The sequence below is a fragment of the Lepidochelys kempii genome, chromosome 2, assembly GCF_965140265.1.
Source record: "Lepidochelys kempii isolate rLepKem1 chromosome 2, rLepKem1.hap2, whole genome shotgun sequence".
NCBI classification, from domain to species: domain Eukaryota; kingdom Metazoa; phylum Chordata; order Testudines; family Cheloniidae; genus Lepidochelys; species Lepidochelys kempii.
Window position 1 is genome coordinate 245,471,143 of NC_133257.1, and position 25,713 is coordinate 245,496,855.

A 25,713-nucleotide genomic window follows, 5' to 3' on the forward strand; every position below is an offset into this window, starting at 1 on the left:
CTACAGTGTAATGTTGAAAGGGTTGAACTAGAAGCAGATCTCTCTCTCACAGGCATGTCCCCTACTCACAACGAATCATATGCTCCTGTGTTCCAGACCTACACAAGTGTAAACAAGATAGAATGTTACTCTCTGTTGGAATCCCTGCTCTGCTAGAGTAACTCCATTGTACATCAATATTCACCTCACGCAACTTCTACAGATTCATGTCTTCAAACTGTAGTAATTAATCTGTGATTATCCCCAATTTGCCTTATCCTGGAAGGCATTAACAAAGCTAAAAATTGCAGAATATCAACAGTTACATATTTGAGTGTATTAAGTGGTCTACTAAAGTATGACAGAATGCATCCCTGTATTCACACCCTACATACCATTGTAATAATTTTTGTATAAAATATGCCTTGTGAGGTATCACTGGAAAACTAATAACTTGCTGGTCAATAATATCATAATGAAATGTGTGTGGCAACATTATATGCAAAGTTATGAATTCCCCCTGAATAAAATTAGTTGCACATGTTCAAACCCACTAGCCCTGATTAGGCAGGACTGGTCAAGCAGGTCTTAAACTAAGGAATGGGTGTTTAACTCAATTTACGTATAAGTTGTAACATATAACAGTGTCTTCAGACAACAAGAGGGGGAAGACATATAACAGTGTCTTCAGACAACAAGAGGGGAAAGACAGAAGACAAGGAAAATCTGCATTTCAGCAAACAGAGGTGAAAAGAAACAAGGTGCAAAATCTTTCACCGCCCTCCTTTATTATTTGAATGAATTTTACCTAGGGCTTGTCCTCAAGAAAATGCATTTCAAAGGGTGACTGAACTATAAAAGTAAGGGGCAAAACCGCTCCAAGTTATCTCTTCCTATCCATCTCTCACTCTTTCACCAAAGAAGGCAAAAGAAACCTGCCCATTTGACTTTGGGGAGAGATCCTGACCTGAAGTTTGGTCAGCCCTGTTGCTGGAAGCATATGGTAAGAAGTTCACCTTGAACCAAATCTTGTTTGTTAAGTTTAGGAAGCATTTTATCTTTATTTCTCTTGTAACCATTTCTGACTTTAATGCCTTATACGGGTACTCGCTTAAAACGTATCTCCTTGAAGTTAAATAAGCTTGTTTTATTCATTAATCAAAACTAATCCAGTGTTATGTTTAAACTGAATTGTGTGGGTAACTCCATTTAGGGTAGCAAACTGTTGTTTATTGATCCCCTTAGATGGGAAACAGACCTAATAACTGCACTGTCCAGAAGAGGGCTGGACAGTGCAGCTTATACTTTTTGGGTGGGAAATTTGGGACTGGGCATGTGTTGGGGTCACCTGCAAGTGGAACTCAAGGCTGCTGGAAGTCCGAGAGTAGCTGGTGTTTGCTGACAAGCTGCTGGGGCCAGGGTTGCTGGACCCGGGCTGTGGCTATACACAAACACTCAGAGTGTAACCTGCATACTGTTTGTGAGAAGTCCAGGTTGGGAGCTATAGCAGGAAAGCACTGTGAGGCACCCCAAGCTGCAGGGCAAGGGTGACATAACGCCTCACTGGTCTGGATTGCACCCCAGAATGTCATATAAAGACGTATTTCAACATTTCTGGTCAATTTAAGAACAGGTTAGTCTTGGAAAGGCATGGAAAGTGAATGAATGTGAGCAGTCCTGAGGTAGGAACTCCAGGAGAAGCCAAGACTGAGAAGGCTTGAACTGAACACTTATCCTATTAATTTAAGGGTAAACAAAGTCAGGAAGAGGGTGAATTTTTTACTTCCCAGTGTGAGGATGATCCTCCAGACGCACAGACATGACATGGGGGGGTCTTACGTGCCAGGCCCTTACTTCTATACTCCCTGCAGCAGGGAAAAGAGTGTGCAGCTCAACATCCATACATCACACTGATCCTCAGTTGCACTTTGGACCCTTTATGACTGCTGTAGCCTGGCTTGAGTAAGAGAATCCTTCACACTGCTCTACCACAGGGTAAAGAGAACAGCCATACAGTCCATGTACACAGACACACCAGGGCAGGACAGTAACACAGGAGCTTTAAGCCATCTTTGCATACGGCTTCTTGACTTGCACTCTGTGTATTTTGGCTGCACCCAAGGATCTGCCCCTAAGGCTTCAACCCCAACGTCTATCCACTCTCACTTCCCCATATCATCATGATGCAGGACCCAATCCATACTTCACTGCCAGTCATCCATTAAGTCATACAATAGGGGTAGCAAACCATGCAGATTGCAGACATATTAATTTCAAACCATGGAGGGGCAGGGAATGAAGGGGTAGAATTAATATTTTCCTATTACAAAAAGAGAATTGGTATGCAAATAAGCAGAGCACTGTGCTCCAGAAATCTTTTGTGCTGCGCTGCCACAACAACCAACTTCTGAATACGTGGTGTGCTCACTAGCTTGCCAATTCCTAGAATCCCCTTGCAACTCACAGCTAATTTGTAGTCCTTCTGACAAGGGTTTAGATTTTGAGGGGGCAGAGTAAGAAGTTCTTTGGCTGTCTTTCTTGCAAGCTAAAATTGTGGAAAGCTTTTACCATATTTAGCCTCAGAATAACCTACATCATATTTCATAACATAGTCGAATTAATTTCTGCATTTTGAAACAAAACTTTGAAGTGTCCAAAATACCAACATTTGCTTGATGGTTATTTTTCAAATAGCTGTTCTTATTTTTTCTTTCAACCCTAAACTCATGTCCTTTTTAAAACTGCCACAGACTATTGGATAAACCATATGTACACATTATTCTGAAACACATATAAATGTATATGTTGCTTATGTTACTATACAAACTTCAGTGAATGCCTTACGCCAAGTAACTTTTACAGCTTAATGTGCCCAGCATTAGGAATAGCTTACATTAAAAAACAAAAGCAAAAACAAACAAACAAAAAAACTCCTTTACAATGTGTTTTATAGCTCTAGTGTCTGAACTCCGAGTATAAACAGATATGGATGAAAATGAATAAATAATCAAGTTTAAAAATATAAACAGTGTGTTAGGTAAATACAAACTAACAAATGCTGTATTTTCTAGCACTTTTATAATTAAATTTGGTTTATATGACAAACTAAAATCACCTTTAATTAGCAAAACTGCATCCCACATTTTAGCCTAGGTAAAATGTTTATTTTGGTTTATAAACTTCTAAAACGTAAGAACAGAAGAACAGCCATACTAGGTCGGACCAATGATCCATCTAGCCCAGCATCCTGTCTTCTGACAGTGGCCAATGCCAGGTGCTCTGGAGAGAATGACCAGAACAGGCAATCATCAAGTAATCCATCCCCTGTCACCCACTCCCAGCTTCTGGCACTCAGAGGCTTGGAACAGCTAGTGCAAGGGTTGCATACCTGACCATCTTGGCTAATAGCCATTGATGGACCTAATCTCCAGGAATTTATCTAGTTCGTTTTTGAACCCTGTTATAGTTTTGGCCTTCGCAACACCCCTTGCCAATGAGTTCCATGGGCTGTGCATTGTATGAATAAGTACTTTATTTTGTTTGTTTTAAATCTGCTATCTATTCATTTCATTGGATGACCCCTGGTTCTTGTATTATGTGAAGGAGTAAACAACAGTAGCTTATTCACTTTCTCCATACCAGTCACCATTTTATAGATCTCCCCTCTTAGTCCTCTCTTTTCCCAGCTGAACAGTCCCAGTCTTTTTTAATCTCTCCTCATATGGAAGCTGTTCCCTACCCTTATTCATTTTGTTGTCCTTCACTGTACCTTTTCCAATTCTAATAGATCTGCTTTTGAGATGAGGTGATCAGAACTGCACGCAGTATTCAAGGTATGGGCAAAACCATCGATTTACATAGAAGTATTATGATATTGTCTGTCTTTTTATCTATCCCTGTGGTTTTCAACCTGTGGTCCATGGACTCCCTTGGGGGTTCACGGACTATGTCTAAGCGGTCTGTGGAACACTTAGACTGAAAACTGACTGAACAGAATTCAACTATATACACAGACAATAGACTTCCAAAGGAGTCCACACCTCCTTTTCAATTTTTTTAGGGGTCCACAAATGAAAAAAGGTTGAAAGCCACTGATCTATCCCTTTCCTAATTGTTTCTAACATTCTGTTCGCTTTTTTAACTCTTGCAGCGCATTCAGTGGATGGTTTCAGGGAACTGTCCACAATGACGCCAAGATCTCTTTTTTGAGTGGTAACAGCTCATTTAGACCCCATCATTTTGCATGTATAGTTGGGATTATGTTTTCCAATGTTCATTACTTTGCATTTATCAACACTGAATTTCATCTGCTATTTTGTTGCCCAGTCACCCAGTTTTGTGAGTCTGTAACTCTTCGTAGTCTGCTTTGGACTTAACTATCTTGAATAATTTTGTACATCTGCAAAATTTTGCTACCTCACTGTTTACCCCTTTTCCCAGATCATTTATGAATAAGCTAAACAACACTGGTCCCAGTACAGATCCCTGGGAAACACAACTATTTACCTCCCTCCATTCTAAAAACTGACCATTTATTCCTACCCTTCGTTTTCTGTCTTTTAACCAGTTACTGATCCATGAGAGGACTGCCCATGTTATCCCATGATTGCTTTACTTTTAAAAGCTAAAGGCTTCTAAAGGAGAACTGATATAATGCCAACATACAATACAAATGGGCCCTCTGTTTAAAAGGTTTACTGTATTCCAATATTCACATACTTTAAAGTTAAAATGTATCTCTTTATTAAATCAGAGTACAATATTGGCATTTTCCTGTAACATTTACATAAATAGTTTTCTCCTTTTGATGTACACGTATATGTCTTTCAAATTTCCATATCCCATGCAATTTGAATGTAACTTCACTTACAAATACATCAATCACAGACATAATATTTCTGATATTTGGAAAGAAGTGGATAGGACTTCATTGTGTAGCCTGTCAACTGCTCCCCTTAGTTTGCAGAATAGGAAAGACTGTCCAGCGGCTATAGAACCAGCTGCAGACTACTCCTGTCATGTAATCTTTCTGTGCCTCAGTTCCCTATCTGTAAACTGGGAATAACACTACTTTCCTGCCTCACAGGGGTATTGTCAGAATAAATACCTCAAAAGTTGTAAGGTGCTCATACTAGAGTAAAGGGGGGGGGGGGGCTAGATGAATACCTTACAGAAGGTATTCAGGTATAGATAGACAGGTCATTGCTGCATAATGCAAGGCCTGATCCCATCAACAACCACAGCTAAGTCTTCTCAATATTCCCAACCCCTTGCTCTTGTATGCAGAAAAGGTCTGGAACCAGAACTCAAACTTCTATTTTAATTAGAATATCATCTCTTGGTCATTACCAGATAAATTACCTTTCATGGGCAAAAAAGGCTTTTGGTGTAACAATAAGGAACACCATGTGTAACATTTTGAGTTTTTACACCATTAAAGTCCACGTGAAATTCCACAGGAACAAGGACATACACATGCAAAAATCAAATACAGACTGAATACAACAGGAAAACTAACCTCATAGATAAAATATACTTTAGCTTCTACGTAGATTCCCATACGCACTACTGCACGTACCGCAGCATTCATACCTGGGAAGAGAAAGTGAATTCATTTATTACAAAATTATGCAAGGTTATCTCAATTTTCTAATATTAACTTGAAATACCTTTGTCTAAAACAAAATCCAACAACAACAACGACGAAGGAATTGGAAGCTATAAATTGTTCCTAAACAGAAAAAAAAGCTTTTACTATAACAGAAATGTACATACTGACAATGCAGCCAGCTCTATAAGTTGAAGGGGGCAGAGTTATTTGTTTTAGTACCATCATTATATGGACACTGAACAGGGGAGCTTGATGAAATTGTCAAGATATTATCAGAATAAACAGTAATTAGAAAGTGGTGACTGATAAATGACATAAGACTGGTGGTTTGGCACTTTGCAATTTGCAAGACTTGCAGGCACAATTCAGTGCCTGCCTCCCCTCACTCCAGAGGGGAAAGTAAGCTGTGCTAGCATTTTTTCCTGGTCCAGCTCACTTTCTTCCAAACCAGCTCAGCTGCACAGATGGTGTGTTGTCGAAGAGCAGAACCACATGATTGCGGGAGGAGTGGGGAGTAGCAACCCAGTGCCAGCAGTTCTCCCCTTGAGTACACATCTGTGATGTGGATAGCATGGGTAAGGGAGTGCCTTATGGCATCTTACTCCCCTGTGCGGGGATGTTCTGCAGCTCACAATGGAGCCCGGAGTACTCTTTTCATAGATGCCTGACAAATTGAAACACTTGGCTGAATGATGTCATACTTGTGTAAATCAGTATTAATACTTCCATATATTAAGCAGCAAATATGTTCCACAGAACCATTTTATAGCACACCCAATGGGTGTCAATTCAAAGAGTCTAAAAGAATGTGGTGTCTATTATAATGGCTCTCTCCATCTACCGTGGCGAATATTACTCATGAAAAAAAACATGGAGAATTACCAACAGACCCCAGGCATAAGAAACAAATACAGAGCTATAAGAGAGGGGCAAGGAAGCTGAGAGACTTCTCTAACAGCTGATCAGCACTCTCCTTGGATTTACAGATACAACACAGCATCAAATATAGTATAGTATCTACAGTCCCCCAGATCAATAGGATTCATTAGTTACTGGAAATAGCAAAGAAATAGATCAGCTCTGCTGATGATGTAGGTGCAAAATAATCCCTGATTTGAAACTCATAAGATGATCAAACCACACAACAGAGTTGACCTGAATCTCCAAATCCACAAGCAAAGTCATGCATATGGCCTGTCCTCAGGGAGCCTAGATACTATCACTGCCAAGGAAGTATTTAAAGACCCACTGAACTAACCTCTTTGTGAATGTTGAAATTGATTAGTGTGAAGGTCCCAGTGACCCTGAGGTTTCCTCAAGTGCCTCTTACTTAGGAACACAACACAAATAAAGTATCTGTTATTAAACAGAAGTCTCTTATTGTGGAAGAACTGAACATTAAGGCTATGTCTACACTAGAGACCTGTACTGATGCAGCTGTAAGATCTCTCGTGTCGCCACTCTATGTCAATGGGAAAGCGCTCCCCTACTGATATTAAACCACCCCCAACAAACGGCAGTAGCTATGTCAGCGGAGAAGCCACGCTACTATTTTTAGCATGCCAGTTTGATGACAGCCAGTGCAAGTATGCCTACATGGGCAGGGAATGGCACCCCAGCTCCAAGTGCAGGCATACCCAGTGAGGAAAACAAGTCTGTCAGCTAGGGAGAGCAAGATAGTAGCAAATATCCATTCAAAGAGGCAATTCTCCTTCCAGAAACCACATACACTTTGGGTCAGGTTTTTTAAGTCAATGCAGCGACATCAATTTCCACTGGCTGAAGATCTGGACTTTCAAGTATCGACCAAGGCCAGGGAGGATGCAGCAATTGCTGTAGAGTGTGGCACAAGGCACTCTTCACCTCCAAAATCTGTTCTCTATGGCATTTGCGGTCTCTGCCAACTGAAGAGCAAGAAGAGATGCAAGTGTCACTTAGCATACTAACATTTTTATGCAGAATACTGTTTCTCTAAACCAAGTCTCTATAGATACTGATGGTTAATTACATCCCTATAGTGATGAACAGGGTAAAGGCCATGCTTCTTTTTAGAACTATCGGCTGCTTTTGGTTCCCTTGATTTGTCTATAGGGTCTTACAGATGTGTTCAGAATGGCCATTCATTGAGTTTTCTCCTTCCCCACTTTCATCCTTCTGGAAAGCTCTCAACTGCTGCATCCTTCAGGGTTCCACCTTGTCACCTTTCCTGTTCAACATGTATGGATTGATTCCAAGATGTTTTGCAGATATAATAAATACTGACCAACACAGAGTTCTGTGTCTGTCTTCCACTGACTAACAGTTTCATTAGCCCAAGTCTGCGACTGACTGGAAGGAAAATGGACAGGCTGAGATTCAGAATGAATGTAACTTGCACCAGCTAAAACAGAAGAGATTCTTGTGGGCATGAAGAAGCATTTAATGGACTGGGCAAAGGCATCACCTGCATCATCTCCTGACAATGCATGCCTGCCTCTTGTCAATGTTTTCTAAATTAAGCTCCTAATGGATCAGTCGCTGATCCTGGTTTTTCAGGTTACAGCTGCAACACATTTATTTTAATCATCTGTGGCTTGTGAGGAGTCTGATCACCCCCTTCTAATGCAGAATTCTTCCCAGCCAGTAACACCGTTGCACCTCCAGACTACACTATGGTAATAACCCATACTTAGGCCTAACATCTAAGACCACCTTGAAGCTTCAGCTCGAGCAAAATATAACTGTCTTCTGCCCAACCAGAGGAGACCTGCGAACACAACACTCATGATCAGGTCTTTGTATTGTTTCTCTCTCTCCCTCCTGGGTTCAACTCAAGGTGCTGGTGATAATCTTTAAAACCCTGAAATGTCAAGGACACATTAACTGCATCACATCTCTTAAGGCCAGGGAAGGAAGCACTTTCTTTTCAGCTATCTGGGGTGAACCTGCCAGTGACTTCGATTGTCAACTCTTTGGAGGAAGGGCCATGTTTGTGTTCTGTCTTTTGTGATACAGCATGGCCAGAGGGCAGCAGGAGAGCCTTCTTCCCTGTAGAGGGAAGAAAGTTTGCTATAGATTAAAGCACCTGAAACAAACTGGAGCACCTGAAGCCAGTCACTTGATAAAACCCCCCTGCTTCAATCAAACAAGAGGAGGAGCTGAAGCAGAGTGGATTGGTGTTGCAGTAGAGAGCAGTTTGGAGGGAAGCAAAGGAGAGTTTGGAGAAGTGCTGTGGTGGGTTAAGAAGACTAAGACCCTAGGTAAAGGAACACCTGGTTTGTGCAGAGGGACGGCAGGAAGCCCCACAAGCTGAAGGGCAGGAAAGGGAAGTAGCCCAGGGGAAGGAACTGCTAGTTCAAGCGGTTTACTGCTATCCCTAGGGCCCCTGGACCGGGACCTGGAGTAGAGGGCGGGCCCGGGTCTCTTCCTCTCCACTCCCCTCCCCTAGGACACTAGTGGCAGTTAAGACCCCAGTTAAGGGGCAAGAAATGGTGCCCTGAACACCCCCCCCAAGAAGAGAAAACGGGAGATTCATGATAGTAGTGCTGGCAATTTGCCACACGTGGTGTTAGTGGTGGGATCTACGCGCTGGGGACTTAAACCAGGGTTAGCCAAAACCCTCCCATCCCCAAGATGGATGACGTGGTCAAAGCCCTAATACAAGCCACCGCAGCCCAGCAGGAGGCTACCCGGGTCCAAGCAACCGCCCAACAGGAGGCGACTCAGATGCAGCAGGAGACTAATCATCTGTTGATGAGTCAGGCTGCCCAGGACCGAGCTCTGCTGCAAGAGCTGGTGAACCAGAGGAAGGCCCTTATGGAGCTGAACCACAACTGCGACGGGACCCAGACCATACGGCCCAGCTACTGCCTACAGAAAATGACACGGGAGGATGATGTGGAGGCATACCTCCTGGCTTTTGAAAGAGCAGCCCTGTGGGAGGCCTGGCCCCAAGATCAGAGGTCTGGTATCCTCACCCCGTTCCTGTGTGGGGAGGCCCAGAAGGTAGTCTACGATATGGCCGTGGAGACTGCAGCAGATTACCCGCAACTGAAGGCAGAGATCCTGGGCAGATCTGGATTAACGACTGCATTGCGAGCCCAGAGGTTCCATGGGTGGAAGTATACGGAGGACAAGACACCCCGATCGAAATTGTTTGACCTGATCCACCTGACTCGGAAATGGCTGCGCCCTGAGGCCCTCAGCTCTGAGGAGATGATGGAACTCCTGGTACTGGACCAGTATAGGAGGGGGCTACCACCAGGCCTATGGGCTTGGGTTGGCCAGAATGACCCCTCCACCTATGATGAGTTGGTCTCCCTCGTGGACAGACAGCTGGCAGCCCGCGAACTGTTCCAGACCCCAGGGGGTGAGACACAGCAAACCAGTCCCAAACCCAAGGCCCCGGACTGTCGAACTCCAGTACCATAACTAGGAGGAAAGACACCAAGGAATGGCCTGAGGCCAAGAAGGGACCTGGGGGTTTGAAAAGAGAGGGCTGGGTGGGGGGCAGCCAAAGAGCCCCAGGCAGAGGGTGGCAACCAGAATAAGGGGGCGGTGTTAACAAGTGTGGGGAATTGGGGCATTGGGCTGCTATATGCCCCAACAGGGAAGAGCCTATGCAATGTAATCTGGGGGATCACGGAGAGCAATGTGGCCTAATCGGCCCGGTAGGGGTCGCAATGACCTCGCATGGGTATACAAGACCAATAAAAATGAATGGTATCGAAACCATAGCATTAGTAGATTCCAGGAGTACTGTCACACTGGTCTTGGGGAAGTTGGTGGGGCAAGACCAAGTAACCCGGGCCAAAACCACAGGGGTAACGTGTTCATGGCACCGTAAATTTCTACCCCACAATCCCGGTACGGATTGAGATCCAGGGGAATACTACCAGGGTGACTGCAGGGGTGGTCCCTGGGCTCCCCTACCCTGTCTTAATTGGTAGGGACTTCCCCAGGTTTGAGGGCTTACTCCTCCCAGTAGAGCCAGGGGAGGGTAGCAACCCCCAGGCTGAGACAGAGGCACCTACAGATAGCCTCACCCCAATGTTTGCTGAATTTGCCCCAGAGTTATTCTCATCCCCCAGAAAACGCCAAAAGTATAGGCAGGAAAGGAGGGCAGATAAAAGATGAGGGACCATGATTCTAGCAGAGAACCTGAAAACCTCTCTTGTTGGTAGGAGAACCCGTTCAGGAGGCCAGGAGATATTCAGGCCAGTTTGGACTCTGAGGAGGTTCCTAGCCCAAGTAGTGGCAACCCAGGGGGCGGAGTAGAAACAGGCCCCCTGGAATTACGTCAGATTGGTACCGCAAGTGAGGATTTCGGGCAGGACCAAGCCAACGACTCGCTATATGCGAATGTGAGGGAGGAGGTAGTGCAAGTAAATAGAGTACCCATAGAAGGAAAGACCAAAGGCCCAAGGCCATATTATGTGCTCAAACGCGATCTGTTGTACAGCATAACGCAAATACGAGGGGAAGAAGTAGAGCAACTCTTAGTCCCACGGAAACACACAAGGGCAGTACTAGAGTTAGCTCACAGTCATCTATTTGGGGGACATCTAGGAGTAGACAAGACACTGGACAGAATCCTGAAAAGGTTTTATTGGCCAGGAATACGTGCAGAGGTCCAGCGCTATTGTGCCTCCTGCCCTAATGCCAGTTGCATAGCCCCTGACCTCATTTGCGGGCCCCATTAGTACCTTTGCCTATTATTGAAGTCCCTTTCGAGAGGATAGCCATGGACATAGTGGGCCCACTGGAAAGATTGGCGTGGGGCCACCGAAACATACCAGTCATCTTTAACTATGCCATGCAGTATCCAGAAACCATTCCTTTAAGAAACCCCACATCCAAGGCAGTAGCAAAAACCCTACCCCGCATCCAGGCCATACGGACCTCAGTCTACCATCCACAAACAGATGGACTGGTCAAGCAGTTTAACCGTACCCTTAAAAGTATGATCCGGACGGTGGTAGTACAGGATGGAAAAGACTGGGATACCCTTCTACCGTATCTAATGTTTGCTATATGGGAAGTCCCCCAGGCGTCCAGTGGTTTCTCTCCCTTTGAACTACTATACGGACGCCACCCACACAGAATATTAGATATTGCAAAGGAGGACTGAGAAGAATAACCCAACCCAGGAAAGAATGTCATTCAGCACGTGACACAGATGAGAGAGCGAATAACTCGAGTAACCCCTATAGTACGAGAACATTTGGAAAAAGCACAAGAGGCCCAGCGGACATATTACAACCGTTGGGTGAAACTACAGAGATTTCAGCCAGGGGAACGGGTGATGGTGATAGTGCCGACAGCAGAAAGCAAACTCCTAGCCAGCTGGCATGGACCATATGAGATAGTGGAAGCCACTGGGGAGACGGACTATAAGGTCAGACAATGAGACCGCCACACTTTGTACAACACCTAGCTCAATAGTGACATGATCCATGACTAGGGCCCCTAGGCATTATGGGAGTACAAATAATAATGGTAAGGTGACTTATCTTTCCCTCATTGTTGGTAATTGAGCAGAATCCAAGTGTGGACATGTTTGACTAGGGCCCCTAGGCATTATGGGAGTACAAATAATAATGGTAAGGTGACTTATCTTTCCCTCATTGTTGGTAATTGAGCAGAATCCAAGTGTGGACATGTTATTAGAAACTTGTTTAACCTTCGTTTGAGTTGTTTGGGTTTTTTGGGGGGTTTTTTTGTGGTTTTTTTTTTTAACTTTTTGACTTGGTGCCAGCATATACGCTAACATTTCAGGAGACAGCAGCGGTGATTCATTATTAGTACCCATTGCTGGCTGCTCGATGTAAGTAAGCACCTAATTGCTATGGTGAAAGGCAACTTAAATCAATAAAAAATAAATTAAGCATAAAATACTGATTTCTCTGACCCTTTAGAGTTGGCAGTTATAGCCGTCTCATACACAATGACTGGATAAGAGGCTCCTAAATCCCACTAATTCAGGTATCCTGATGTTAAATAGGATTTTTCTCCCTTCGTTGATTAACCTTTGTAACAGTTTCTTCATTAAAAGTGTGAAGGGAAAGGAAAACGTTTTTGAACACTATTTTGCTCATTTTTTTAATAAAGTAGAGGGTCTCTACTGATGCAGTACATTTTAGTTACTGTATGGTTTTACATGTGTGTTTTAGCCCTATTTGTTATGTAAGACACTTTTTTTTTTCAGTTCAAACTTTTTTTTTTCTTGTCTGTTTATATGATTTTACATGTATTCATTTTGAGCAGTTTTCCTAATGCTGAGGAACTCAACTCCACCAAAAAAATCAGAGTTACAATAGATGTACCATTTCAAAAGACAGGTAACAAATTCACTAAAAAAGTTACATGACTAAAAGGCTCAGAAAATATAATTTGCTTTAGTACTAAACTTTTTCTAATGTTAAATTATTCATTTCCTTCTCAGTGTAAGCAGCATTTTTTTGCCGGTTCCATGCTTATTCATTTTAAACCAACTTCTCTTTTCTGTTTCCATTTTAAGAACTCGCTGCTGCTTTCAGTTTGAGAAGTTTACTTTTGAAACAGGATGCCAATGCAAAGCTAAAAATGTATATAAAAATCCAGGGTTGTTTCCACACATTTACATTTTCCGTGTCTATTTGGTAAAGATGGGAAGATTCTAGTCCAGGAATATCAGCTTGGGTTAATATACACAATAAGGCATTCACACAACCTGGTTTTCCAGCCATCAGTGAGAATTTCACAACTTTTACCAAACACTTAGATTGATAATTATTATTTGTAAAGCAATAGTTCCACTTCAGTGCCTCAAAAGATTTACAGTGCAACTGTCCCACAGAGTACTTTAAGCATACAGTTTTCTTCAATAAACAACTTGTTTATCCAACTAACTACTTAAATTACTTCTACACAACATTTTAGGAAGATGACCCCAAACTCATGTGTGTTTTCCTATTGATACAATTACGTAAATCTCGAAGTATGAAAGCCATGTCAGAAGAAGTGGCTCAAAAGGCGGATATGTGAGCAACACTTAGGCTTGTAACCAGGTTTCAAGAGGTTACAACTACTCTCCCCCTTCTGTCTAAAGCTACACCTATACTATGAGGTGTAGGGCTGTAATTCTCCTATTCTTGTACACATGCTCAGGCTAGCTCACATTGAATAGTGTGAGTATAAATAGTAGTGTAGCCACAGTAGCATGGGGAGCAGTAGCGGATGCCATGGTTGAGTCAGGCCGAGTACAGACCCCTAAGCTTCAGGCAAGTTGTATGAGGCACAGCTACACCATGCCTCTACTACTGCTACTCATGCTACAGCAGCTACGCTGCTATTTACACTCCCCTTAGCTCAATGACAGCTCGCATGAGTCACACCCTTGGCTCATACTGTATATGTAGCCTAAATAAGAGGTGGATGGATCCCAAAGCTTTTGTCTATTGCATCATGGGTTGCCAGTATGGAGAAGAGAACCATTGCCTCAGGCCATTCTGTATACCCTCACTGAAAATGTATAGCTTGGCTATTTAATATACACGTTACCATTGCTCAACACTGTGTGACTATTTTGCACTCCATGGCTCGCAATTTTTAAATCAAGACTAAATGTTTTTTCCTCACAGATCTGCTCTAGGAATCATTTTGGACAAGTTCTATGGCCTATGTTATACAAGTTAGACCAGATGATCACAATGGTCCCTTCAGACCTTGGAATCTGTTTGCCTCTGTGCACAGATGGCAATATTTTCAGACTTGGGTGCTTAAAGGCAAGCACCTAGCCAATTTCCAGAAGTGTTCAGTACTCAGAGCTTACACTGAAGAATCTGTTGCTGTTCAGTATTGAATAATCTAGTGATGTCATAAAACCTATATAGGGCTTTAAATACCTACCATTGGGTACTTACATCTGAATATTTTGGCCAGAGTGCATTCAAATATATAAAAAGATATCTACAGAGGAAAGCATGAAGTCTCTCCTGAAGCACAACTTGACTAATAAAACACTGGTAAACAATGTATTATTTCATTACCTTTTGGCTTCTTACAACCAGCATTTCCATTAGAGTATCTATGAAATGTAATTGTATAATTACTACTGGAAAATGGATGTACTCAGTAGTCACGAGACTTGGTCCTCATTACTCAGTACACCAACGATACACACAGAGGATTTCAACAGTGGCTTAGAGACTAAATTGTGGCTAAAATAGCCATTTAAAATATGGCAACATAATTAAAATCCTTCTGAATTACCATTTTCTTTTTAGACAGATTGTTTCCTAAACACAAAAGCACTGCTATAACACAAAATTATTACCAAATTATTTATATATCCATAGATTCTAAGGACCTTTACAATCCTCAAGTCTGACATCCTGTATAACACAGGACATGGAATTTCCTCAAATTAATTCCTAGAGCAGATTTTTTAGAAAAACATCCAATCCTGATTTAAAAAATCATCAGTGATGAAGAATCCACAACAACCCTTCATATGTTGTTCCAGTGGTTAATTAATTGCTTTCTTCTGGCAGATCGCAGAAGCTACTAGATCGCATGCTCTGGTTCTCATGGGTGACTTTAATTTTCCAGATATCTGCTGGGAGAGCAATACAGTGGTGCATAGACAATCCAGGAAGTTTTTGGACAGCGTAGGGGACAATTTCCTGGTGCAAGTGCTAGAGGAGCCAACTAGGGGGAGAGCTTTTCTTGACCTGCTGCTCACAAACCGGGAAGAATTAGTAGGGGAAGCAAAAGTGGATGGGAACCTGGGAGGCAGTGACCATGAGTTGGTTGACTTCAGGATCCTGACACAGGGAAGAAAGGTAAGCAGCAGGATACGGACCCTGGACTTCAGGAAAGCAGACTTCGACTCCCTCAGGGAAAGGATAGGTAGGATCCCCTGGGGGACTAACATGAAGGGGAAAGGAGTCCAGGAGAGCTGGCTGTATTTCAAGGAATCCCTGTTGAGGTTACAAGGACAAACCATCCCCATGTGTCGAAAGAATAGTAAATATGGCAGGCGACCAGCTTGGCTTAATGGTGAAATCCTAGCGGATCTTAAACATAAAAAAGAAGCTTACAAGAAGTGGAAGGTTGGACATATGACCAGGGAAGAGTATAAAAATATTGCTCGGGCATGTAGGAATGAAATCAGGAGGGCCAAATCACACCTGGAGCTGCAGCTAGCGAGAGATGTCAAGAGTAACAAGAAGGGTTTCTTCAGGTATGTTGGCAACAAGAAGAAAGCCAAGGAAAGTGTGGGCCCCTTAATGAATGAGGGAGGCAACCTAGTGACAGAGGATGTGGAAAAAGCTAATGTACTCAATGCTTTTTTTGCCTCTGTCTTCACTAACAAGGTCAGCTCCCAGACTGCTGCGCTGGGCATCACAACATGGGGAATAGATGGCCAGCCCTCTGTGGAGAAAGAGGTGGTTAGGCACTATTTAGAAAAGCTGAACGTGCACAAGTCCATGGGGCCGGACGAGTTGCATCCAAGAGTGCTGAAGGAATTGGCGGCTGTGATTGCAGAGCCATTGGCCATTATCTTTGAAAACTCGTGGCGAAAGGGGGAAGTCCCGGATGACTGGAAAAAGGCTAATGTAGTGCCAATCTTTAAAAAAGGGAAGAAGGAGGATCCTGGGAACTACAGGCCAGTCAGCCTCACCTCAGTCCCCGGAAAAATCATGGAGCAGGTCCTCAAAGAATCAATCCTGAAGCACTTACATGAGAGGAAAGTGATCAGCATGGAACAGTCAGCATGGATTCACCAAGGGAAGGTCATGCCTGACTAATCTAATCGCCTTCTATGATGAGATTACTGGTTCTGTGGATGAGGGGAAAGCAGTGGATGTATTGTTTCTTGACTTTAGCAAAGCTTTTGACACGGTCTCCCACAGTATTCTTGTCAGCAAGTTAAAGAAGTATGGGCTAGATGAATGCACTATAAGGTGGGTAGAAAGTTGGCTAGATTGTCGGGCTCAACCGGTAGTGATCAATGGCTCCATATCTAGTTGGCAGCCGGTGTCAAGTGGAGTGCCCCAGGGGTCGGTCCTGGGGCCGGTTTTGTTCAATATCTTCATAAATGATCTGGAGGATGGTGTGGTTTGCACTCTCAGCAAATTTGCGGATGATACTAAACTGGGAGGAGTGGTAGATACGCTGGAGGGCAGGGATAGGATACAGAGGGACCTAGACAAATTGGAGGATTGGGCCAAAAGAAATCTGATGAGGTTCAATAAGGATAAGTGCAGGGTCCTGCACTTAGGACGGAAGAACCCAATGCACAGCTACAGACTAGGGACCGAATGGCTAAGCAGCAGTTCTGTGGAAAAGGACCTAGGAGTGACAGTGGACGAGAAGCTGGATATGAGTCAGCAGTGTGCCCTTGTTGCCAAGAAGGCCAATGGCATTTTGGGATGTATAAGTAGGGGCATAGCGAGCAGATCAAGGGACATGATCGTCCCCCTCTATTCGACATTGGTGAGGCCTCATCTGGAGTACTGTGTCCAGTTTTGAGCCCACACTACAAGAAGGATGTGGATAAATTGGAGAGAGTCCAGCGAAGGGCAACAAAAATGATTAGGGGTCTGGAACACATGACTTATGAGGAGAGGCTGAGGGAACATTGGATTGTTTAGTCTGCAGAAGAGAAGACTGAGGGGGGATTTGATAGCTGCTTTCAACTACCTGAAAGGGAGTTCCAGAGAGGATGGTTCTAGACTATTCTCAGTGGTAGAAGAGGACAGGACAAGGAGTAATGGTCTCAAGTTGCAGTGGGGGGGGTTTAGGTTGGATATTAGGAAAAACTTTTTCACTAGGAGGGTGGTGAAACACTGGAACGCGTTACCTAGGGAGGTGGTAGAATCTCCTTCCTTAGAAGTTTTTAAGATCAGGCTTGACAAAGCCCTGGCTGGGATGATTTAATTGGGAATTGGTCCTGCTTTGAGCAGGGGGTTGGACTAGATGACCTCCTGAGGTCCCTTCCAACCCTGATATTCTATGATTCTACTCTCACTGTTAAAAATATACACCTTATTTCCAATCTGAATTTGTCCATCTTCAACTTCCAGCCATTGAAGGTTGTTATACTTTTCATCGTGTTATACTTTTCTCTGCTAGATTGAAGAGCCAATTTTTAAATACTTGTTCCCTATGCAGGTACTTATAGATTTAAATAAAGTCATCCCATAACCTTCTCTTTCTTTAACTAAATAGACTGAGCTCGAGTCTTACACTATAAAGCAGGTTTTTAAATCCTTTAATCATTCTCATGGCTCTTCTCTGAACCCTCTCCAACAAGATATTCTATTGTGTAAATGCATATGCTAGCATGTCTTCTATACTGCATATGTTTAGAGAAATAATTTTACATATATATATATATATATATACACACACAATAGCATCTTGGGGATTTTAGGCTTGTTTCCCCTCAAAATGCCTTCTCTGCCTCTTAAAAAAAAATTAGCACCAATCACTTAGAAATTGATTTGTGACACAAGTCACTTTTTTAATTTTAGAAGTAACATCTCCAAAACACCAGATACAGTGAATACTGAAAAAGTCTATACAAATTGCCATTAACTATAAAATGTTCATTTCCTATCTGTAAAATGTATGTTGAAACATGACATGTCAACTTTTTTAGCAAATAAATTATTCTTCAGATTTATTTACAAAATGTAAAACAAATCCATGAAGCTATCTTCAAATTATGTATATACATAACACACTTAGCAACCATTATACAATATACATATAAATTCTACAATTTTGGGTGCAGAAAAGGGTTTGTTTTCTTTGGGGGGCATGTAATGGACTGGGGCAATATAAGACTGTAAAGCAGTAGGTGATGAAACTGCTGCACAGGTCTGCCTACCACAGAGCCATGATCTGGGCTCTGGGCTGTGTAACCCAGAAGGCTATGACTATTTCATTAGTGCCCAAAAGTGTGCTAGGTGTTTTACCATACAAATAAAAAAACATGACATAGCTCTTAACTTTAAGAGCTCAAAACCAAAGAGTAAGAGTAACAAGCAAATGAAGGGATGGGGTGAGGAAGAGCTGAGGCAAGTATATAAATTTACACGACTGTCATTTAGATTTTTATGTTCTAAAACACACAGAACAACTCACTTCCTGTGGGTGACAGAGAATAAGGGGAGGGTGACATTCTATTGAAAGAGGATCCACACCTCAGGAGCCAGTGGCTGGTGTATAAATTCATCCACCGGTGCCAGTATTAACATGTCCAGGCCCAACACAGCGGGACCAACAGCCCAATGCACCTGCACACGGAATTCACAGTCTCAGGCCCCTCACTCAGATTATCTTTCACAGCATTCAAACCTTGAAGTTACCCGAACATCCTGTTTTGTGGTTAAGGTTACACTGGAGTTTTAAAGAACAGCAGTCCAGATTCTCAGCCATTCCCTGGCCACTTTACATTGTCCCACCAATCTGTTAGCCCTAGCCAATACAGAATTCCCTCTATATAAGGGATCCTGGGCCACTGTAATTGCTGTTCCTCTACCACCCTCCCCATGGTCCTAACATTAACAATTTGCCTAGGGGACACTCTTCGTGCCTCAGTGACTTGTAACTGCCAGAATGGCCTTGGGGGGGGTCACTGACAGCCGACATAAAGTAGCCCTGAGACTGTTCTACATTTTGCCAAGGACCAACCCATGACGTGCAAACCCCAGGATCTGAGGGCATAAGAGCTGCTTAAAGACCCCTTCTCATGCCCCTCCCTCCAAAACTGCACCAACCGCATTTGGATGTAGTCCAGAATCTGGCACATCAAGCTGATAGATCCTTGAGAATCAGCTGTCAATGTTCAATCACAATATACATCAAGAGACAGAATACCAGTTACTGGGTTTGTTTCCCCATTTAATAGCTGGGTGGCCAAAATTGTAGTGCTGACACAGCAAGTACAGAGTACACTTTACAAGCACAAATTATCTGTAACATTTTCACTTACACTAAATCCCCAATACACTGCTTATATCCACCACACAAAATGGTGGAAAGTACATCTACACTGTAAATACACTGATTAAATCCTGACTGTTGCAAGGGAGCTGCTATAATATGTGCTGTGAATGTGTATTAATACAGATTTAAGCATCTTGGACCCATAATACTATATACACACTAAAAAACCCTTAAGGAGATTAACAGTTGTAAATTTGAAGATGCCACATCTTGAACATTAATATATACTTTAAATATAAAAGACATGTAATATTTCACTTTTAAAAAGGCCACTTTTAAATTATTAAAAAGTACAAAAAACACCCAAAATAGTAAACTCTTGGGCTGAGATTTTCTAGGTCAAGCATCTGCCTGCAACAGTGCAGACATGTGCCTGCTGCTTCAGTGAAAATACAGGTTAACAGTGGGGGAAAACTCAGAAGCCATCATATAATGCAGCACTAACAGGTGTCACTGTAATGATATCCATTCCTGTTGTCCGTAGAAACAAATTTCTGTTGTAAATATTCAAGAAGTTAAAGCAAATGGGGCATGGAAAAATCAGTTAAAGAATAGAAAATCCTCCCAATTTAAAACAGGATTACTTTGTACCACTTAGTTCTTCCAAAACTGTTAATCTGCTTGTTTTTAATATAAAAACTCTCAACTACAGACCTCAATATTCTCTCTACATTACCCTCGGCCCCACGTGGTACAAATGACTTTGAAAGGTCATGACTCATATGCCTCCTTATTCTGTTCCCCTCCCAGGATGTGATGCAGAATGGAGGTTGTATACTTCAGTCTTCTGAACTGTTCCCAAATCCCAACCCAGTTATGTAAATGAGTCCTTAATGCCACTCAGACAGACCCACTGAAGCCCTAAGGTTGGGTTTAGTCTCGCTTCTCCTGAAAGAAATGAAAGGATGTTGCCTACAAAACCTCTTGGACGACATCCAGCGTACCCTGCTCATAGGCTTTGCAAAACAGTCCCGGAGCTTGGGCAGGGCTCCCCAAACGCTCCTCGCTTTTTATTTTTGCTACACTTTGCAGAGAATCGAATCTAGGGCCGATCGATTTACTTTGGAGAGTTGTTTAAATGTTGCACTATAGCGCCCGGTGGAGACAGCGATGTCAGACCTTTTTTTTCTTTTTTTAAAGGCGCTGCTCCTACGCGATGTGATCCGCAGCCAGGCGGAAGCGAGTGGCAGGGCTCAGCCTCTCGCTGGACGTGCTGCTATGCTGCTCCGAGGAACTCACTGTCACAGTTTCAAAGGAAAATGGCGCTAGGAGGGCTCAGGTGCCCGGATCCCGACGGCTCCTGGAATGATTTCAGCACAACTGGGAGCACCGTCATAGGGCGGACGGCTGCAAAAGGAGCCAAGCCAGTCGCTGATTGTCAAGGGAAGCAGCTTGCCTGCCCCGTTCTCTGGGGTGGCAGATCCCTTCTGCCCCCGTATTGTGGAAGGGGTTAGCTAACCCCAGGTAAAACCCCAAGGCACCCCGTTACTCCAGGGGGAGGGAGGAAGGATGCTTCTTCAGCAGAGATATGACGCACAAAGGAATCCGCAACGACTGGCTGCGGATCACGTACACACTGGAGGCGGGGAGTGAGCCAGGAGAGACTGGTCCATGCAAACTAGCATTCTCCTACGCACTAGGGAAAGAGGGGGCGGAGAGGGAAGACAGGACAGGTCCCCCCGCATCCCAAACACACACCTATCAAGGAGAGTGAGGCTTTCTCCTTATACATTCATTGAGAGAAGCGGGGGGAACTAGTCCCCGCTCCTCCAAACCCTTACACACCCAGAAGAGTCTCTCTTCTCACAACTCCCTCCACCCACAAGCACATCTGCAGGAACCATACTTCTCTCTTCACCCCCACCCACATGAAAGACTGGCGGGGAGGCCCGGTCCCCATCCCCAATGCAAAGGACAACACAGACAGTCCCCTGCACCGCGCCCCACGCTCCTGAAATACTCCCGATCTGCAGCGAAACTGGCAGATACCGGATTAAACTACTTCCCAACGCGCTCCCGGAGCTGCAGCAAAACTAATGTCACCCAGGAGGCGGCTATGGGGAATGATGGCAGCGGTGCACATTAACGAGATAATTCTCCTTCTGGCTAAGGAGATCGAGAGCCTTTCTTTTAAAATATTGCCCCGCATCACCCATCTAGAATCTGCGCCTTGAGCAACCCAAGATGGAACTGTTAATAACATACATAAATTAATTTGAAGACACACGTGGGAGGGGGCCTGAGAAGGGACCTCATGACCAGGTTAGTACATTTCAACCCGTTCTCCCGTTCCCTGGTCGCCCTTTGATTCAATTTCTGTAGGTCCTTGGTCTCTAAGCCCCAACATTAAACCCCTGCTACCCTTGCTTTGGACGGTTTCCCGATCGAAGCTAAGGGATATCTGCAACGTATTAATCTTGCGCGGGTGTCAGCTACCTAAACCGTTGTCAGGAATGCAAAACTACTGTTCTTGAGCCTCGTCAAAGACCGAAGTGAAAGGCGGATGAGGTGAGCGGCGGCACTGCCCCAGCGGCAGACAGCTCCCCTCCCCATGTGCAATGCACCAAGTCTCCTACCACCACCTTCTCCCATCCCCCTCACATGTTGGCCACTCACTAGCCCTTTCTCCATCCTCCCCTCTCCCTGCCATCCCCCGAAAGGCGTCTCGGGGATACAGTTACTGGAGCTTTCGGTTCCCTGCCCTGCAGAAGGCACGCTCAGAAGAGGTCACACGTTTGAAAATGTGACGAGGGAAGGAGGGAGGATGAGGGGAGGCAGCTTGTTGCCGCCCTGCCTATCGAGGCACGTGTGCAGCCCAGACACGGAGGTTAGGCAAAAGGACGATTTTATTTTTTTTACACTGATCTCAGTAAAGCAGTCCGAGATCAGTGGAACCGGCACTCTCCGCCGGCCCACCTTGCTGGCTAACCTGCCCCCTTTAGCCCAGATCCAGTGCCCCATCTGCTCCCTACCTCACTGCCCGCCGTGCCCCGACCCAACGTGTTCCTGCCCGAGTGTGCATGCTGCCTGCCCACCCACTGGCCCCCAGAGTCCAGGCACCTCCCACCCATGCCCACTCCACCGCCACATGAGCACCCGGCCCGTCTCCATACCACCCCTGCCCGATGCACCCCTTTACCGTATTGCCCCTTTCCTTCCCCCCAAATGTACCGTATGACATGCACTCCCCCCTCCCCAAACACACACACTTGTACTGCCCCCTCCCACATTATCCATGCTGCCCAATACCTCCCACAGCCATCCCGTACCCCCCACCCCCCCGCAGCTGCACGGGCAGTCACCTTGCGCATCCCCGCCGCTGGTCAGCACCCCGATGGCTTTCCCTGCGCCCGAGAGATTCTCGAAGAACTTCTTATCCGCCGGCTGGTCCGCCATGGTGCTGGGAGGGGAGGGAGGGAGCTGCGGGCCGGCTGCGCGGCTCCCCTGCCCGGCTGGGGGATGGAGAGAGCGAGCGAGGTCCCTGGGCGGCGCCGGAGGGAGTCCCTGACTGCGGGGACTCTGCCCTGGGGACGGAACCCGGAACAGAAACGCTACGGCATAAAACACGTGCAGACAAAGCGGGAGAGGCGCAGCCTTCACATCCCGCCCCTCCCCAGCCGCCGCGGCTGCTGCTACTGCTCCGGCTCCAGCCTCCTCCGCTCCGGCCTCCCCCCACCCCGGGCAGCTCTGCACAAAGCAACCCAGCCGCGGCGCCGGTGCGGCTCCACCCTCTGAAGGGCAGGGCGAGAAGCCAATGAGAGCAAGTGCGCCACCCAAGGCGCTCGGCAGCCTGCAGCGGGCGGGGGTGGGGAGTGGGCTGGGATGCTGCAGCGTGCGTGGGGATGGCGCAGCGGGGGAGGCAGTGATGGAAGAAGAGGCCGGCAGGTGGGGAAGGTGGGAGAGGCTAGAATGGGTGGGGAAGAGGGGGGAGACGTGCAAAGGCGGCCCCCTCCTTTCCTTTCTCCCGTCACTGTGCTGGAGCAAGAGGGAGGGGGCAGAGGACGCGGCTGGTTTCCTGGCAGAGCCGCAGGAGGAGGGAGCTGCACAGTTCCTCCCCCCAACTCCCCCTGCTAGAGACCAGCCCTGAGCAGCCCTCAGGGCTCTTTGCCTGCAGGTGCTGGGAGGAATGTAGACTGGGCCGGTCTGGGGACTCTCGGGGAGCTGTTCCCTGTCCTCGCCCTCCATGGTCTGGCAATAAAAAGATGGGCAGTACAGGGGTGCAGGAACAGTTTGCTTAATGGGGGTGCTGAGAGCCATTGACCCAAACTGTAAACCCTGTGTATGGTGGAAACCACTTCAAGCCAGGGAGTGCGGCAGCACCCCTAGTTCCAGCACCTAGGGGCAGTACCCCTGAAAGCAGCTAGGTGGCACATAATACTCTCATCTCTCTTTGACCTACCTCTGTCCTGCTCTGGTTACACTAGGCACCCAGGCCATTCCCTGCAATCCTAAAAGCGAGAGCTGCTGGTCCCTATAACCCGTGGTGAGCTGGAGCTGGTTCACACCTGTTTGCTAGAGCCAGTTGTTAAATTTAGAAGCCCTTTTAGAAGTGGTTGTCCCTCAGGACAACCAGTTCTAAAAGGGCTTCTAAATTTAACAACTGGCCAAAAGTGGCACCTTAGGTGCTGACTCCGTGGGTGCTACAGGGCTGAAGCACCCACCGGGAAAATTTGATGGGTGCAAAGCTCCCACCAGCAGCTCCCCGTGCCGCTCCTAGCCCCAGCTCACCTCCACCTCCGCCTCCTCCCCTGAACACAACACCCTGCTCTGCTTCTCCGCCCACCCACCGGCTTCCCGCGAATCACCATGGAAAAATCATGGAGCAGGTCCTCAAGGAAACAATTCTGAAGCACTTAGAGGAGAGAAAAGTGATCAGGAACAGTCAGCATGAATTCACCAAGGGCAAGTCATGCCTGACTTATCTAATTGCCTTCCGTGACGAGACAACTGGCTCTGTGGATGAGGGGAAAGCGGTGGACGTATTGTTCCTTGACTTTAGCAAAGCTTTTGACATGGTCTCCCACAGTATTCTTGCCAACAAGTTAAAGAAGTATGGGCTGGATGAATGGACTATAAGGTGGATAGAAAGCTGGCTAGATTGTCGGGCTCAACTGGTAGTGATCAAGGGCTCCATGTCTAGTTGGCAGCCGGTATCAAGTGGAGTGCCCCAAGGGTCGGTCCTGGGGCCGGTTTTGTTCAAGATCTTCATAAATGATCTGGAGGATGGTGTGGACTGAACCCTCAACAAGATTGCAGATGACACTAAACTGGGAGGAGAGGTAGATACGCTGGAGGGTAGGGATAGGATACAGAGGGACCTAGACAAATTAGAGGATTGGGCCAAAAGAAATCTAATGAAGTTCAACAAGGACAAGTGCAGAGTCCTGCACTTAGGATGGAAGAATCCCATGCACTGCTACAGACTAGGGACCGAATGGCTCTGCAGCAGTTCTGCAGAAAAGGACCTAGGGCTTACAGTGGACAAGAAGCTGGATATGAGTCAACAGTGTGCCCTTGTTGCCAAGAAGGCCAATGGCATTTTGGGATGTATAAGTAGGGGCATTGCCAGCAGATCGAGGGACATGATCGTTCCCCTCTATTCGACACTAGTGAGGCCTCATCTGGAGTACTGTGTCCAGTTTTGGGCCCCACACTACAAGAAGGATGTGGAAAAATTGGAAAACGTCCAGTGGAGGGCAAATAAAATGATTAGGGGACTGGAACACATGACTTCTGAGGAGAGGCTGAGGGAACTGGGAGCGTTTAGTCTGCAGAAGAGAAGAATGAGGGGAGATTTGATAGCTGCTTTCAACTACCTGAAGGGGGGGTTCCAAAGAGGATGGATCTAGACTGTTCTAAGTGGTAGCAGATGACAGCACAAGGAGTAATGATCTCAAGTTGCAGTGGGGGAGGTTTAGGTTGGATATTAGGAAAAACTTTTTCAGTGGGAGGGTGGTGAAATACTGGAATGCATTACCTAGGGAGGTGGTGGAATCTCCTTCCTTAGGAATTTTTAAGGTCAGGCTTGACAAAGCCCTGGCTGGGATGATTTAGTTGGGGATTGGTCCTGCTTTGAGCAGGGGGTTGGACTAGATAACCTCCAGAGGTCCCTTCCAACCCTGATATTCTGCGATTAACTGAAG

The 25,713-nt window shown here is 45.5% G+C and overlaps 1 protein-coding gene across 6 annotated transcripts in view; it reads right to left on the reverse strand.

Annotated features, from left to right (window-relative positions):
- The window catches only part of PFKP (phosphofructokinase, platelet), an 85,164-nt gene extending 61,822 nt beyond the window's left edge, over nucleotides 1-23,342 (reverse strand). The window contains exons 1-2 of one of the 6 annotated variants that reach the window (XM_073334465.1): nucleotides 22,873-23,326; nucleotides 5,498-5,571 (exon numbers count right to left, since the gene is read on the reverse strand). In XM_073334465.1, the coding sequence (XP_073190566.1) occupies nucleotides 5,498-5,571; nucleotides 22,873-22,966 (168 nt within the window). In that variant the 5' untranslated portion in view covers nucleotides 22,967-23,326. Of the gene's footprint in view, nucleotides 1-5,497; nucleotides 5,572-22,872 lie in introns of all 6 variants that reach the window. The other 5 variants (XM_073334467.1, XM_073334466.1, XM_073334470.1 and 2 more) reach the window with 5 other exon arrangements.
- Nucleotides 23,343-25,713: the final 2,371 nt, after the last annotated feature.